Consider the following 15,916-nt stretch of genomic DNA (forward strand, 5'->3'; position numbering starts at 1 on the left):
TTACTTTAGAATTTCTGCAGCCTTGCGATTTATTTATGATGCTAGGTATTGTTGTTTAGTCGTGTTTGTTAAATTTAACCCTGAAAGCGACAGGCATTGTAGGGTGCGTTTGGTTTTCAGGTGTGTTCGATCTGTTGCATATTCCAGAAAAAGGACTATTACACTATTTCGTTAAAACTAGCTCTATCTGATGCCGTGAAAAGGTGCTCTGACACTGTAGTTGACAAATACATTACATACAATTTTGTAATTGCTTAAATTTAAGAATAGCAACAGAATCTAGAAAAAAAGTCTGCTGAAAGTTGCAGCAGTGAAACGTAATGATTTAATTATTTATATCAACGAACTATGTAATGACATATAAACTGATGTAACCATATTTAGGTATCACAGGTCTTGTTTTGAAAGATACACAAGTCAACAGAGTTTGAAATCAGTAGCACGGCTGAAAAGGAAGCACCAGATATGAAGCCAAATATACCAAATACTTTGTTGATTAAAAGTAATGTGGACTCGGCCTCTCGATAGATTAAAGTGTATAATTTGCAAGAACATATCTGCTGTTAGAGCAGGCGACGCTGATATGATATACCGAATAACGCAAGAGAATTTGCTCAATAATACAGTTATCATGCTGCTTGTTTGACCCCATGTTTGGCATAAAGACCAAATTACAGAAAGAGTAGTTAAAATTATAGACAACGACCTTATTAGTGACAAAAAAGATTTTTGACTATTGTTATTTTATCAATGTTGATAATGTACCAGTATTACTTACCAAATAAAATTAGTAAGATCTGCAAATACTTTAAACTCAAGGCTAAACGTAAGAAGCACTACACGGATGCCATAGAGTTCTTTTCTAAACAAAGACTTGTAAATCGAGCATTTAATTTGTAAGCGACATATCTAAAGCCGCAAAAAGCAAAATCGAAAATTATTTAAAAGCTGACAGACGGTAATGTTATCAGCTGTTCGACTTCACATTGTAACCATGAAAAGGCAGATACCGCAATGATTTTCCATGCTTTCCATGCTGATGTGTTAGTTGTTAATGTGTTATCGTCCTGAACATGCATGAAATATTTGCCACTGGACGTTAAGCAACCAACAATTAATCAATTAATCTTTCTTACACGAATTTGTGCCTTGTCAAAATGTAGGTAATTGTAACAATGTCCAAGCCGTCTCAGCCGACATAGCTGATGACGCAGATGACATATCATGAAACATTATTTATTAAGTCTCCCAAACGAAGTTTGGGAAGACTTATTGTTTTTGCTCAGTTCTTATTATTCTTCTTCTTCTTCTTCTTCTTCTTCTTCTTCTTCTTCTTCTTCTTCCGCCGCTTTTAAATTTGAACTAGTCCGCACCCGTTCTCCAAAACCGCTTGTCGGATTAACTTAGGGTTTCACAATATGTTAGACTAACATGTCTAGTGGTGCAATCAGGGTTTTGTTTTTGCAATGGGGTTTATAAAGGGGTACTTTGAGGGGCAAAAAGAAAAGAGGGTTTTACTATAGAACCCTATGGCATTTTATTTTTTTAAATTTTCAAACGATTATAAATTGAAAACCGTTCGTGATAGACACAAACTTTTTAATTGAAAATGTTCTAAATGATAAAGCCCATTAAATGAAATACAGGGTTAGTCCCCAGGGGTCACCCCCACCCCCTGCCATTTAAGAAAGTTCTAATACCTTGTAAGTGGTCAAGATCCCCACTCCTAAACCATCTATATTCTGGTTTGTCATGCTAAGATGGTTTGAATGATATACAGGGTTAGTCCTCAGGGGTCATCCCCACCCCCTGTCATTTGAGAAAGTTCTAATATCTTGTAAATGGTCGAGATCCCCACCCCTAAACCATATATATTCTGGTTTGTCATGATAAAGCACACCAAATGTAATACAGGGTTAGTCCCCAGGGGTCACCCCCACCCCCTGCCATTTAAGAAAGTTCTAATATCTTCTAAGTTGTCAAGATCCCCACCCCTTAACCATATATATTCTGGTTTGTCATGCTAAGATGGTTTGAATGATATACAGGGTTAGTCCCCAGCTGTCATCCCGATCCCCTGCCATTTGAGAAAGTTCTAATATCTTGTAAATGGTCGAGATCCCCACCCCTAAACCATATATATTCTGGTTTGTCATGATAAATCACATCAAATGAAATACAGGGTTAGTCCCCAGGGGTTACCCCCACCCCCTGCCATTTAAAAAAGTTCTAATATCTTGAAAGTGGTCAAGATCCCCACCCCTAAACCATATATATTCTGGTTTGTTATGCTAAGATGGTTTGAATGATATACAGGGTTAGTCCCCAGGGGTCATCCCGACCCCCTGCCATTTTAGAAAGTTCTAATATCTTGTAAATGGTCGAGATCCCCACCCTAAACCATATATATTCTGGTTTGTCATGATAAAGCACATCAAATGTTATACAGGGTAAGTCCCCAGGGGTCACCCCCACCCCCTGCCATTTAAGAAAATTCTAATATCTTCTAAGTGGTCAAGATCCCCACCCCTAAACCATATATATTCTGGTTTGTCCTGCTGAGATGGTTTGAATGATATACAGGGTAAATCCCCAGGGGTTATCCCGACCCCCTGCCATTTGAGAAAGTTCTAATATCTTGTAAATGGTCGAGATCCCCACCCCTAAACCATATATATTCTGGTTTGTCATGATAAAGCACATCAGATGAAATACAGGGTTAGTCTCCAGGGGTCACCCCCACCCCCTGCCATTTAAGAAAGTTCTACTATCTTGTAAATGGTCGAGATCCCCAGCCCTAAACCATATATATTCTGGTTTGTCATGATAAAGCACATCAAATGTTATACAGGGTTATTCCCCAGCGGTCACCCCCACCCCCTGCCATTTAAGAAAATTCTAATATCTTCTAAGTGGTCAAGATCCCCACCCCTAAACCATATATATTCTGGTTTGTCCTGCTGAGATGGTTTGAATGATATACAGGGTAAATCCCCAGGGGTTGTCCCGACCCCCTGCCATTTGAGAAAGTTCTAATATCTTGTAAATGGTCGAGATCCCCACCCCTAAACCATATATATTCTGGTTTGTCATGATAAAGCACATCAAATGTTATACAGGGTAAGTCCCCAGGGGTCACCCCCACCCCTGCCATTTAAGAAAGTTCTAATATCTTCTTAGTGGTCAAGATCCCCACCCTTAACCATATATATTCTGGTTTGTCATGCTGAGATGGTTTGAATGATATACAGGGTAAGTCCCCAGGGGTCATCCCGACCCCCTGCCATTTGAGAAAGTTCTAATATCTTGTAAATGGTCGAGATCCCCACCCCTAAACCATATATATTCTGGTTTGTCATGATAAAGCACATCAAATGTTATACAGGGTTAGTCCCCAGCGGTCACCCCCACCCCTTGCCATTTGAGAAAGTTCTAATATCTTGTAAATGGTCGAGATCCCCACCCCTAAACCATATATATTCTGGTTTGTCATGATAAAGCACATCAGATGAAATACAGGGTTAGTCTCCAGAGGTCACCCCCACCCCCTGCCATTTAAGAAAGTTCTAATATTTTCTAAGTGGTCAAGATCCCCACCCCTAAACCATATATATTCTGGTTTGTCATGCTGAGATGGTTTGAATGATATACAGGGTAAGTCCCCAGGGGTCATCCTGACCCCCTACCATTTGAGAAAGTTCTAATATCTTGTAAATGGTCGAGATCCCCACCCCTAAACCATATATATTCTGGTTTGTCATGATAAAGCACATCAAATGTTATACAGGGTTAGTCCCCAGCGGTCACCCCCACCCCTTGCCATTTGAGAAAGTTCTAATATCTTGTAAATGGTCGAGATCCCCACCCCTAAACCATATATATTCTGGTTTGTCATGATAAAGCACATCAAATGAAATACAGGGTTAGTCTCCAGGGGTCACCCCCACCCCCTGCCATTTAAGAAAGTTATAATATCTTCTAAGTGGTCAAGATCCCCACCCCTAAACCATATATATTCTGGTTTGTCATGCGAAGATGGTTTGAATGATAGACAGGGTTAGTCCCCAGGGGTCATCCCGACCCCCTGCCATTTGAGAAAGTTCTAATATCTTGTAAATGGTTGAGATCCCCACCCCTAAACCATATATATTCCTATTTGTCATGTCTCAAACATTTGAATGACGTATACGGTCAGTCCCCAGGGGTTCCCCCCACCCCCAATGTTCTAATATCTTGTAAATGGTTGAGATCGCCACCCCTAAACCATAGATGAAAATATAATTTATTTAGTGATGACCTTTGACCTTGATTTAAGGCATGATGGCACCAGCTTTCATATTTACGACACTTTTTTTTTTCTAAAAGTACACGATATAAGCTTTCCAAAAAGCTGTTATAATGCAATGAGGTATGTAGATAATTTAAATTTCTAAAATTGTCCTCTCCGATGCTCCACTAACATGACTAATAGACGTAAACAAAACGAAACTACAGCTTCTTGCAATAATTGAGGAAAATATTGTGTCATTACCTTCAGAACAATTTGAGATAGAAAAAAATCATAAAAAACGGAAATATGCAAAGAATTGAATTCTTGTAGATTTTATCAACATTGTCAGACAAGAAACGCCTTGAACAATTTCGATGAATTATGATATTTGAGATTTGTTTTATTCATGTACTGTACCTCTCAAATTATAAATATATAAATATTACACAGAATTCTATAGTAAATTACGGAAGCCCTGGAGTGCCATGTAAAAAAAGATACAACTTGTGCGCACAAGTTACTAACTTGTGCGCGCAAGTTACTATCTTGTGCGTACAAGTTACTATCTTGTGCGCACAAGTTACATAACTTGTGCGCACGAGTTACTTACTTGTGCGCAAGAGTTGTACAACTTGTGCGCAAGTTACAAGTGTTCTAATTGATATGCGCTCATCTTGCTTTAAAAGCTTATTAATGGAACGCCGTAACTACCTAATGCGAACGTATGTTTTTATATATGCGCATTCTTTTCAATATCTGTACATACTTTTTCTATATATGCACATACTTTTCCTATATATGCACATAGTTTACTTTATATGCACATATTTTTTCCTACATATGCACATACTTTTTCTTTATATGAACGTAGTCTGGTGCCTTCATCTGTAGTCACTTGTTTTGCAAGCCATAACTTTGTATTAGCCGATTTGTTTGTAATAAATTAATGGCACGTTGAGACTGATTTTAGTGGTTGTTGTCCCAACTGTTCAGTAAGAGAGGTACAAAAGTTGTACAAAAAAGAGGCAGTTTTATTAAACTTAGTTTAAATTGCCTATTTCTTTACCAATTTTAATGGGTTTTTAAAGTCTTCAGTATAGATCTGTAATTTAAATAGGTTTCTACTATTATGATGTAGTAGGTGGGACCGATTAAAAATGGGGGAAATTTAAATTTGTGTTTTAATGCCCTGCTGCTAGGTGAATGGGATATAAAGTTTTACCCTTGACCGTATGTCTTTCCGTCTGTCCTATCATCCGCCTATTTGTTTTCGGCACTCTAACTTAAGTTTGTCTTTTCTTAATTTGATGAAGCCCATGTACACAAAAGTAAGAACTATAACACGCAGACAGAGTGCTAATGTGGATCGTGGGTCACTTATCGTCCTTGAGTTATGCCCCTTTTTAACTTGGAAAATTGCTCTTTTATTTTGGTTTCCGCCCTCTGTCTTTAGTTTGCCTTATTCAAATGTAATAAAACTCACAATCAATGTTAAGAATAACAACAGTCAGATTTCGAATTTGGATAGTAATTCACTTTCTTCAAGTATGCCCCTTTATAATTTGGATAATTGAAAAGCTTGAGCGGGGACATTCGCGTCGTCAGACACATTCCTCTTTTATTGTAATATTATGTTGGTTTTTTTTTTTGGTTAAAAAACTAGCAGCAGCAGTATGCAATTTGTCTCTGTGGGAAAAATCTATTCCCAGTGAATGGAAAATGATTTACTTCATGTTTTCGACTCTCCATTGACAACATTTGCGAGTATGGCCTTGAGAAACGTTGATAGTCCGTCGGAAGGGGACGATAAATGGCTGACCCGTGTTAAGAGAGAGCCATATCTCTTGCACGTAAAAGATATCCTTGTAGATTTCGAAAAAGAGCAGGCTAACGCCGCTTCAAGGCAGCACTCGTACCCGCAAAGTGGAAAGGGATTAATAAGTCGCAATAACTTGTTTCCCAATCCACTATAAATAATTATGTTTAAACTAATTTTCTAGTACTTCGTTTATTTCTCGCCTGCGACGAAATCGCAGAGTTAGACATAGGTACTAATATCCATTTTTGACACTCTAAAAGTAATCAATTGAACTGTTTTCAAAGGCCTTATTTGAACAATTTATTACCAAGTGTACTAGTAAGTAGAATAGATAGTTTAGTAGTGGAACAATGGCTCAAAGACGACATACACCTATATTTGTAAGGAGTTTTGTGCAGCTTCGGAAGCCAGTACATAGCTGATATTTTTAAGTTTTCCTTGTTAATATAAAAAAGAAGATGTTGTATGGTTGCCAATGAGACAACTATCCACAAGAGACCAAATGACACAGAAATTAACAACTATAGGTCACCGTACGGCCTTCAACATTGAGCAAAGCACATACCGCATAGTCAGCTATAAAAGGCCCATAAATGACAATGGTAAAACAATTCAAACGAGAAAACCAACGGCCTGATTTATGTTAAAAAAATTGAACGAAAAACAAACATGTAACACATCAACAAACGACAACCACTGAATTAATGGCGCCTGACTTGGGACAGGCTCATACATACATAATATGGCGGGGTTAAACATGTTAGCGGGATCCCAACCCTTCCCCTATACTGGGACAGTGGTGTAACAGTACAACATAAGAACGAACTATAAAAATCAGATGGATACAAATAGAAATACATCTAACAAAAACACAGAGTGGACGTGGCTGGGTACTTCTATATCCGAACAACAAAAATACACTAAATACAGATAGTCTGTTTCTTAGATACTATAACCAACAGGTTAACTCTATTTTCCAAGGAAAACTTAACATTGACCAATGAACCATGGAAATGAGGTCATGGTCAGATAAAACCTGCCAGACTGACATGTACCACATATAGTTGATCCACTGTCTTATAACTTCTGATGAACTGACCTAATCACGTAATTTTAACCTTGATCACTTATCCATTAAATGAGGTCATGGTCAGGTGAACCATGTCTGACGAACATTGCAAGGAACCCATATACAACATGTAGTTATAATCCTATTACTCATAATAAGTGAGAAATTCACATGTCAAAAAAACCTTTAAATTTGCTCCAGCTGTCGTTGTACCAATTAAATTAGGTCAAGGCCAATGGACATATGACAGACGAAAACTTCGAAACATAAGGTATCTACAAACAAAGTATGAAGCATCCAAGTCTTCTATCTTCGGAAATATAAAGCTTTATACAAATAGTTAAATAGTTAACGCCGTCGCTGGATATTAGTACCTATGTCTTACTCTGCGATTTCGTCGCAGGCGAGAGATAAACGAAGTAAATCGTTTTCCATTCACTGGGAATAGGTTTTTCCCACAGAGACAAATTGCTTACTGCAACAACAAAAACCATAATATTACAATAAAATAAGAATGTGTCTGACAACGCGAACGTCCCCGCTGAAGCTTTTCAATTTTCCAAGTTACAAAGGGGCATAATTGTAGAAAATGAATTACTATCCAATTCGAAATCTGACTGTTGTTATTCTTAACATTGATTGTGAGTTTCATTACATTTGGATAAGGCAAACTAAAGACAGAGGGCGGAAACCAAAACAAAAGAGCATTTTTTTCAAGTTGAAAAGGGGCATAACTCAAGGACGATAAGTGACCCACGGCCTACATTAGAACTCTGTTTGCGTGTTTTAGTTCTTACTTTTGTGTGCATGGGCTTCGTCAAATTAAGAAAAGGAAATTTTAAGTTAGAGCGCCGAAATAAAATAGACGGATGGAAGGACAGACGAAAAGAAATACGGTCAAGGGTAAAACTAATTATCGCATTCACCTAGCGGCAGGGCATCAAAACACAAATTTAAATATCCCCCTCTTTAATCGGTCCCTCCTACTGCAGCATAATAATAGAAAACTATTTACATTTACAGATCTATACTGAAGACTTTAAAAACCCATTAGAAATCACAAAAAAAGCAGTTTAAACTAAGTTTTATAAAAATGCTCTTTTTACAACTTTTGACCCTTTCTTACTGAACAGTTGGGACAACAACCACTAAAATCAGTCCCAACGTGCCATTAGTGGTAAGAATCCTTGTGTTAAAATTCATTACAAACAAATCGACTAGTACAAAGTTATGGCTTGCAAAACAAGTGCATGACTACAGATGAAGGCACCAGACTACGTTTATATAAAGAATAAGTATGTGCATATAAAGTAAACTATGTGCATATATAGGAAAAGTATGTGCATATATAGAAAACGTATGTGCAGATATTGAAAAGAATGCGCATATATAAACATATGTTCGCATTAGGTAGTTACGGCGTTCCATTAATAAGCCTTCAAAGCAAGATGAGGGCATATCAATTAGAACACTTGTAACTTGTGCGCACAAGTTGTACAACTCGTGCGCACAAGTTAGTAACTCGTGCGCACAAGATAGTAACTCGTGCGCACAAGTTGCGTAACTCGTGCGCACAAGTTGTGTAACTTGTGCGCACAAGATAGTAACTTGAGCGCACAAGTTGTAATTTTGTTTTACATGGCACTCCAGGGTTTCCGTAGTAAATAGATAATGGAAAACCAATTTTTCTAAAAGGTTTTTGTGCTTTTTTCTTAGAGACAAAGTAATAAATACATACCTTTCCTCGATTTAAATGACTTTTCTAATCATAAAAGTAGGTACAATATCATAACATCAATTATGTGAAAAGCTGGGACATTTTAGTGACCCCAACATATATTTGACACCCTTTTTACGAACCCACTCTTAATTCCAGGATCCCTTATTTTTTTTACTATCTGAATGAAAGTACATCTTATGGGTAATTGTGTTTTTCACTGTTGTTTCGTTGCTGTCTTGTGGACGAATATCTGAAATCTTCGTTTAATCGTCAATAATATTTATTTAATGGTTATATTTCGGATAATTCAAACATTTGTTTCTTCGCATAGAAACAACTATTCGTTAATCTGAGCCTGGAAAGAATACTTTATATCACGGACTATAAATGTAGATACTAAAGATGAAAAACTAAGCGAAATTGTTTATCCCGCAATGCATGAAAAAATGTGTTGCATTTCAGTAAATAACACATGTTCTCGGTTGATCGTAAACACGTAGTAGTCCATCATGCATTGTTACTCATTTAGTGGATTGGTAAAAAATTCCAGGTAAAAAAATATTGTGTCATACGCAATTAAACAGGTATAGGCTGAGTTTGGATATACGCCTAAGGCGGCCTATAAATATCAAACCATAAGTACCCAAAGGTACCTATGGGTAACCATAGGCCGCCTCAGGTGTATATCCAAACACAGCCATAGTTCCGAGGACATTAATATGAATTATTATCAAATTATTAATTTAAACATATCCATATAAGGTAGTCTACACGACCTGCTAAACTGATGCTAGTTTCATTAAAAAATGACAGCTATGAAAACAATAAAAGATATTTTTTTGAATAATCCATTCAACAAAAATTCACCACGTAGTATAAAGACAAACTCAGAATAATAAACATCTGTTAAAATATATTAAGACAGAATCAGTCATCAAATATTGACCGGTATATGATATTAGCGTCACATATGACAATGGATGTGTTCGAATTTTCGTGACCATTATCCTGTAACCATGTTAGCGATTATGACATCTCCGAATGAGACTAGTTACATAATTTGTACTTACCATGATCAAGTCGATGGGTGCGACTGGTGAAACTTATGCTTTCGGAGCGTCTGAGATCATCGCAAGGTTTTGGTTGAGGTTTGTGCTGCTCAGTTTTCTAGTATGTAGTGTATTGTGGACTTGTTTGTCTAGTTGTCTTATTTCGTTTTTTGTCATGAAGTTGTCAATTTCTCTTGACTTATAAGTTTTGAAATGTTCCCTTTGTATCCATATTTTTTTTACACTTTTCAGAATATTTAGACAAATTTCAAACAAATTCATGATCCGATGACTTTGCAGTTATTTTATAAAGACTATATTAGTCTATATATTAAGGAAAATCATGACAGTGTTTGTTGTTGCAATATAGATGATCTTACTGTAAATTTGGGACGACAAACATCAAACGCCTTCATTTGTATTGGATGTTTCAAAATCGTACTTTGAATTTGTGTCATGGATTAATACAAAGCAGTCATGTTGTTTCATATTAAAAATGAAGTTGTTTTTTTTTTTTTTTGGGGGGGGGGGGGGGGGGTTTAATGTCTAATTGACGAATACCATGTTTTTATTGTTTTTTTTTTTTCAAATCAGAAACATGGCGGCTGTGAATTTAAAGTGCAAAGTATATGAGACAAAAATGATCAGTATATGAAATAAACAAATATTCAATATCACTCTACATACAGTAATTTTTCCATGATGATATGGAAAAGTAACAGGTTACAACAGGTGAATGGTAATATCAAACATTGCTGTCGAACATTACCGTACTCTGACAACTAGCAGTTCGGATATTTAACACACTTTCCTATTCTTAACTCCATATTCCTCACAATAGTCGTTTAAGGAATATAACTTTATTTGTCTTAAGAAATCTTAAAAAGGTGTAATTTCAAATCAGGCACCTCTCACATATATATACATGTTGTAATGCCCAAAAAAGGAAACAGATCACACTTTCTTTTGCTAACACGGGAATTGCAGTAGCGTCGACTCGTTGTTTAAGATTTGCGACAGAATGCTTCGATATTTTTTTTTAACTTTCGCACATAGATAATTCTTGCATGGTTTTGCCTTTCTTTGTAGAAGAAACCTCGGTACTGACATGATTTATAACACTTTTCTGAAAGTCTCTGTTGATAAATTAAAAACAAATATATTAGGGGCTAAGGTTCCAACTTCCTCTGTCAAAGTTGATCTATGATGAATTTGAATATACTTTTTAGGCCCCGTTGGATAATATATCTCCTGACGTTTTAAGGATGTTCACTTCTCTGTTTCAAAATAACAAACTTTTTAAAAGACTGTTATAAATTGATATTATATAAATAAAGAAACTAAAAAAAGCAGAAAAAATTAAGGGTGTCCGTGTGCTTGTTTTCGAGATATAAGCCATTGAAAATTTGGCGGGAAATAATTCTCTCTAGATTTTTCATATATTTAACATTGGCACCTTTTTTCTTTCAAAAACGATGAAAAAATAACAAGGATTTTATAAGATTTTTAAAGATAACATTTAAAACTATATGTAATCAAATTCTGGAAAGAAAAGTAGGGGTTAATGGGCAAAAATGTTTAATAGTACTACATGGATAAAACCAGAGGATTTCGAATATCTGGCAAAAATTCTAAAACAAGAGGAGCGAGCATCCTTGAGGTGTTTATACATCAATGGCTTTCAAATATTTGGGTTTGAGCGTTTCTGATGTAAATCTAATGAAGCGATTATAACGCACGACATTTATAAATTGTTGTTGTCATTTTATGAATGAAGACGCGTTTACAGGTCCAACACAATTATCTCCCCAGAAGAAACTTGAAATAGATTACAACTCGAGTAGCCTACAAATCTATTATACATATGACTTACTGAAAACTATGCATGCTGTATGTGTACCTCTTTTTGCCTTATTAATTGTTTGCATCATTTGGTTGGGTTGTTGCCTAATTAAAGTGCACATAATATTATTAACGACTTATTTCATTTATACTGACATAGCTAATACTTGCAAATAACTATGTCGGACCTCCGTTTGTATCTGTTTTGACTTTGGCATCGCATGATGTAAAATTTGAACTGCTAACAAAATTTTACAATTGAATGTTTTATAATTACATTTGCTATAATATTTACTTGGCCCATTTTGATTTTGAAATGTTTATGTGTTATTTTTTCTGTTTTTAAAATTTAATATGAGAAATAATTCCAATACATGAACCAATTGCATCGTTATGCTGTTGTTATATCTATAGATTTTTAATTGTTATTAGCAAAAAATATAAAGAGAAAACAAAAAACACAAAATCTAATATAACTATTGAATATTGAAAACTAAATAGATTTTTAAAGATTGGATTAATAATCTCTTTATGCAGTGTTGTTTACACGTGTTATAATATTTAATTTAACAATGCATATTTATATTTTTCTAACAATCATTCTATTTCTAGTAAAGACGGGACATTTTGCTTAATAATTTACAATTCACCATTGCCGACGATTTTGATAAATTATGCATAGTTCGTTTATACGAAAAGAAGGATAACCCATGTTCTCCAAATAAGATTAATTTTAGGCTCGTAAAAATTCCCATTATCTTTAGTCATGCTAATATTTTTTATTCTTGTCAGATATCATATTTGCAAAACCCAATTTAAAAATAAAGTAAAAATAAGTTTGCTAAAGATGACAAAGACAGGTTTTAAAATAAATATTGAAATCACATATGTCGCGTCAGTTCTACGTTACTGTATAGAAACAACATTAATTTTGTAATAATATTATACAATGAATATTGTTCTTCATGGAACACATAAATAAACGTGTGTATTATCTAAAAGTAAATCTTCAAAGTTTAATGTTACAAAATTTATTTTTCTAGTCTTCAAACAGTTTAATTAATTTAACGCCACATTTAACCACACTTTAAAATCATTGTCGGATAACATAACATGATTAAAAACTGTTTTCAAGGTTCAGATAGAGACATAAATATTTAAATTATGTTTGTGTCTATTGTGAAACTTTAGAAACGGCTGTAAACTTTGTTACGTCTGTGTTGTCATCACATTATTGATTGTGTTTTTTCATGTCTAATCCTGAACTCATACGGCGGTTGTTACATGCAAACATCCACTTTATTTGAACTTTGGTGGATAGTTGTCTCATTGGCAATCATACCACTTCTCCTTATTTTTATATAGCAGGTGACAATATCACTGCGGATCTATTCATTCTCGCTTGGTGTTGCGTTCAATTGTTATGTCGGTAAATTCTTAATAGATTTATAAGATTTTAAGTATGATAAAATACTGCTGCCTTAATGTGCCTTTACGTACAAGACGTCATAGTCATATAACGGAGAATGGAATCGAATTCAATATGCGATCGTTGTATTACGCCATGTATACAACATTCAACAATTTTCTTGTATCCTAGCTTTTATGTTTTGAAACGTCATGTGTTGACCAAGTTTCGTGTAGATTGTATACATGGAAGAGGAATAAACAGAACAGAGTTATTATAAAAAAGCTTACTGTTTAATTATCTTGTGATCATAATACATAATGTGTTTACATTAGATTGAAATGATCCTAAAAATTGTAAATGCAAAAGCAACAGAAGGTCAAACGTCGATTTTTTTTTTAAACTAAGAATTAAAAAAAATATTTATAACATGTACGTTATGAGCCTGGTATAGTTTTACTATGTGCATGTCACTTTCGGGTTCAATAGTGATGTCACGCAATCAGAAATCCGATTTGGAATACACAGGTTCATTAATAGTCTTGCCTTGCTGCCGGTACGCCTGGGATACATCATAATCATCATTAATTTCTCTCGTATGGTCATATATTTCACTAATCTCGTTTCTCTGAATCAACCCGTGTGTATCTGTCTCATCATACACCGTATCAACATCTCGATTGTGATCATAATAACAGACATCCTCCTCGACATTCGGCCTGTTCTTCCGGCATGTACTTGACACATCATACTCATCGCTATCGGGCAACCCTGCTTGGTCATATACTGTTCCTTTTTGGTTTATTTCCTGTTGATCATACTCCGCGTGGTTGTTCACCCTTTTTGCCGACAGCAGAAGATTTGCATCACTTTGATCTTTTTTCATGCAATCCGGTGTATTGGGTTGGTTTTCAATTATCTGGTCGCCTGTCACTGTCGAATAATAAACATCAGTTGCAGCGGGTACCTCTTTATGCATAGAACGTTTTCGTCTGCAAATTAAATATAGACAGGAGGAAAACGATGAAACGTCACCAATTTCATATGTACTTATTGAAATAAATGAACAGTGTCCATTTCGTGACAGAAATGTGGTTGTAGAGAATTTACTGTTGATTGTTTATTTTGGTTTTTATTTGATCCCTGTTGGTTTTAATGTTTGAAAAAATTATTTACTTTGGTTTGCAGATCATTTCGTCTTGAACACTACATTTGTACATCATATTAACAATGATGTCTACGTTTAAAAGGGACCAACAACCTGAAGTAGAATAATGGCAGCTTTCGAATAAAAAACAAGCAAAGTACATGTACTACAAAATATATAGAACAATAGACATTTGAAATAACAAAGAACTGGGGTTGACATAAGAGTCACAACACGAGTCTGTGTATTAGTTAGTGATTTCTGCTTCTATGTACCCGTTATAAAATTATTACTTCAACAATTCAACGAGTGATGACATACTAGAAAATCTACGAGAAGACAAACAAGGATAGCAAAACATTACACAAAAAACTAAGAATTGATTGAAACGAACCCAATCAAAATCCACAAGTGCTTCGGAAGGGTAATCCATTTGTAGGGTTGATATCGTAATCATAGGATTATTTATTGGGAATGTTTGTTGAAAGAACCAATTACTTAATTATATTCTTTTTTTCTACTGTTCCTGATACAGAACGTTTTATTTCTTCAGCATGATCTAAACCGTATTCGTTATATTGTGCTAACGTTTTCATCTCAAGTGCGGGAGATTGTGGGTTCAATTACGGCCGGATCAATCAAAAGTGGATTCTGTAGATCTATAGGTTATCAGCTAAGCACGTGGTATTACGGAGTAAGAGCAAACAGTGGTAAACCTGAGGTCAGAACAATATACCCGAAGAGGTTGACATGTCTTCCTGCAAACTGTTACCTCGTGTACTAACACTTTACAATTCCTACTACGTTTGTCGGTCTAGTACAAAGATTGGTTTTTATTTCTATCGCATTAACATATTCTTGACTTGCTAAATCATTGACATAATCTTACAATCTCATAACTTACTAGAAGATAGTCGACTTCTTTTTAGATACTATTTAGTAATTGTTATATGTGTTTTTTCGTGTTATATAAACGAGTTCATTTTGGGGAACATTCAAATAAAAACTCAATCAGTATGCAATGTAGAGACAAATTTATAATTGGAACAATATAAGTGTCCGGTGTTAAACACCTACATACCACTAACTTCATTATCAAAATAAACTAAAATACTGAAGTATGTTCAAGAATATTTGAAGCGACAACAACGATCTTACCTTCTGACACAGACAGCTAGAACTATCAAAAATATCAGCAATATGGCCAGTGTCACTGCTATTCCAACATATATACTAACCATGCTAACTAAATGACATGTAAAATAGTTTCTTTGTTATTTGTTTATCACATTCGTTAAATAGCTATTAAACAAGTAATAGACAATTTATTTTCTTTAAATTTTTGATTGGATAATTATGATATAAATACATTGCATAGATGTGATTGAACTAACACAACTATCAGATTTAACCTACATTGAAAAAATTACAACAATCCTAACCTGTACAAAAACTAACTTAGAACAGACCTGTTTACCGCTTCCCAAGTTAATTTAAGACATCGTAAGCAGACAAGCAAGTTAACGTCATCGGTGGTAGACAAGACTTAGGTTTGATTTTTAAGGACTGCTGCAAACCTATTGACAAGTCTG

The 15,916-nt window shown here is 35.1% G+C and overlaps 1 protein-coding gene across 1 annotated transcript in view; it reads right to left on the reverse strand.

The window, feature by feature from the left end:
- Positions 1 to 13,448: 13,448 nt before the first annotated feature.
- LOC127708904 (uncharacterized) overlaps positions 13,449 to 15,916 on the reverse strand; it is a 56,072-nt gene continuing 53,604 nt past the window's right edge. Inside the window, exons 16-17 of the mRNA XM_052214061.1 lie at positions 15,483 to 15,570; positions 13,449 to 14,169 (exon numbers count right to left, since the gene is read on the reverse strand). Of these exons, the coding sequence (XP_052070021.1) occupies positions 13,680 to 14,169; positions 15,483 to 15,570 (578 nt within the window). The 3' untranslated portion in view covers positions 13,449 to 13,679. The remainder of the gene's footprint in view (positions 14,170 to 15,482; positions 15,571 to 15,916) is intronic.

Source organism: Mytilus californianus, unplaced genomic scaffold (genome assembly GCF_021869535.1).
Source record: "Mytilus californianus isolate M0D057914Y unplaced genomic scaffold, xbMytCali1.0.p SCAF_7, whole genome shotgun sequence".
Taxonomy (NCBI): domain Eukaryota; kingdom Metazoa; phylum Mollusca; class Bivalvia; order Mytilida; family Mytilidae; genus Mytilus; species Mytilus californianus.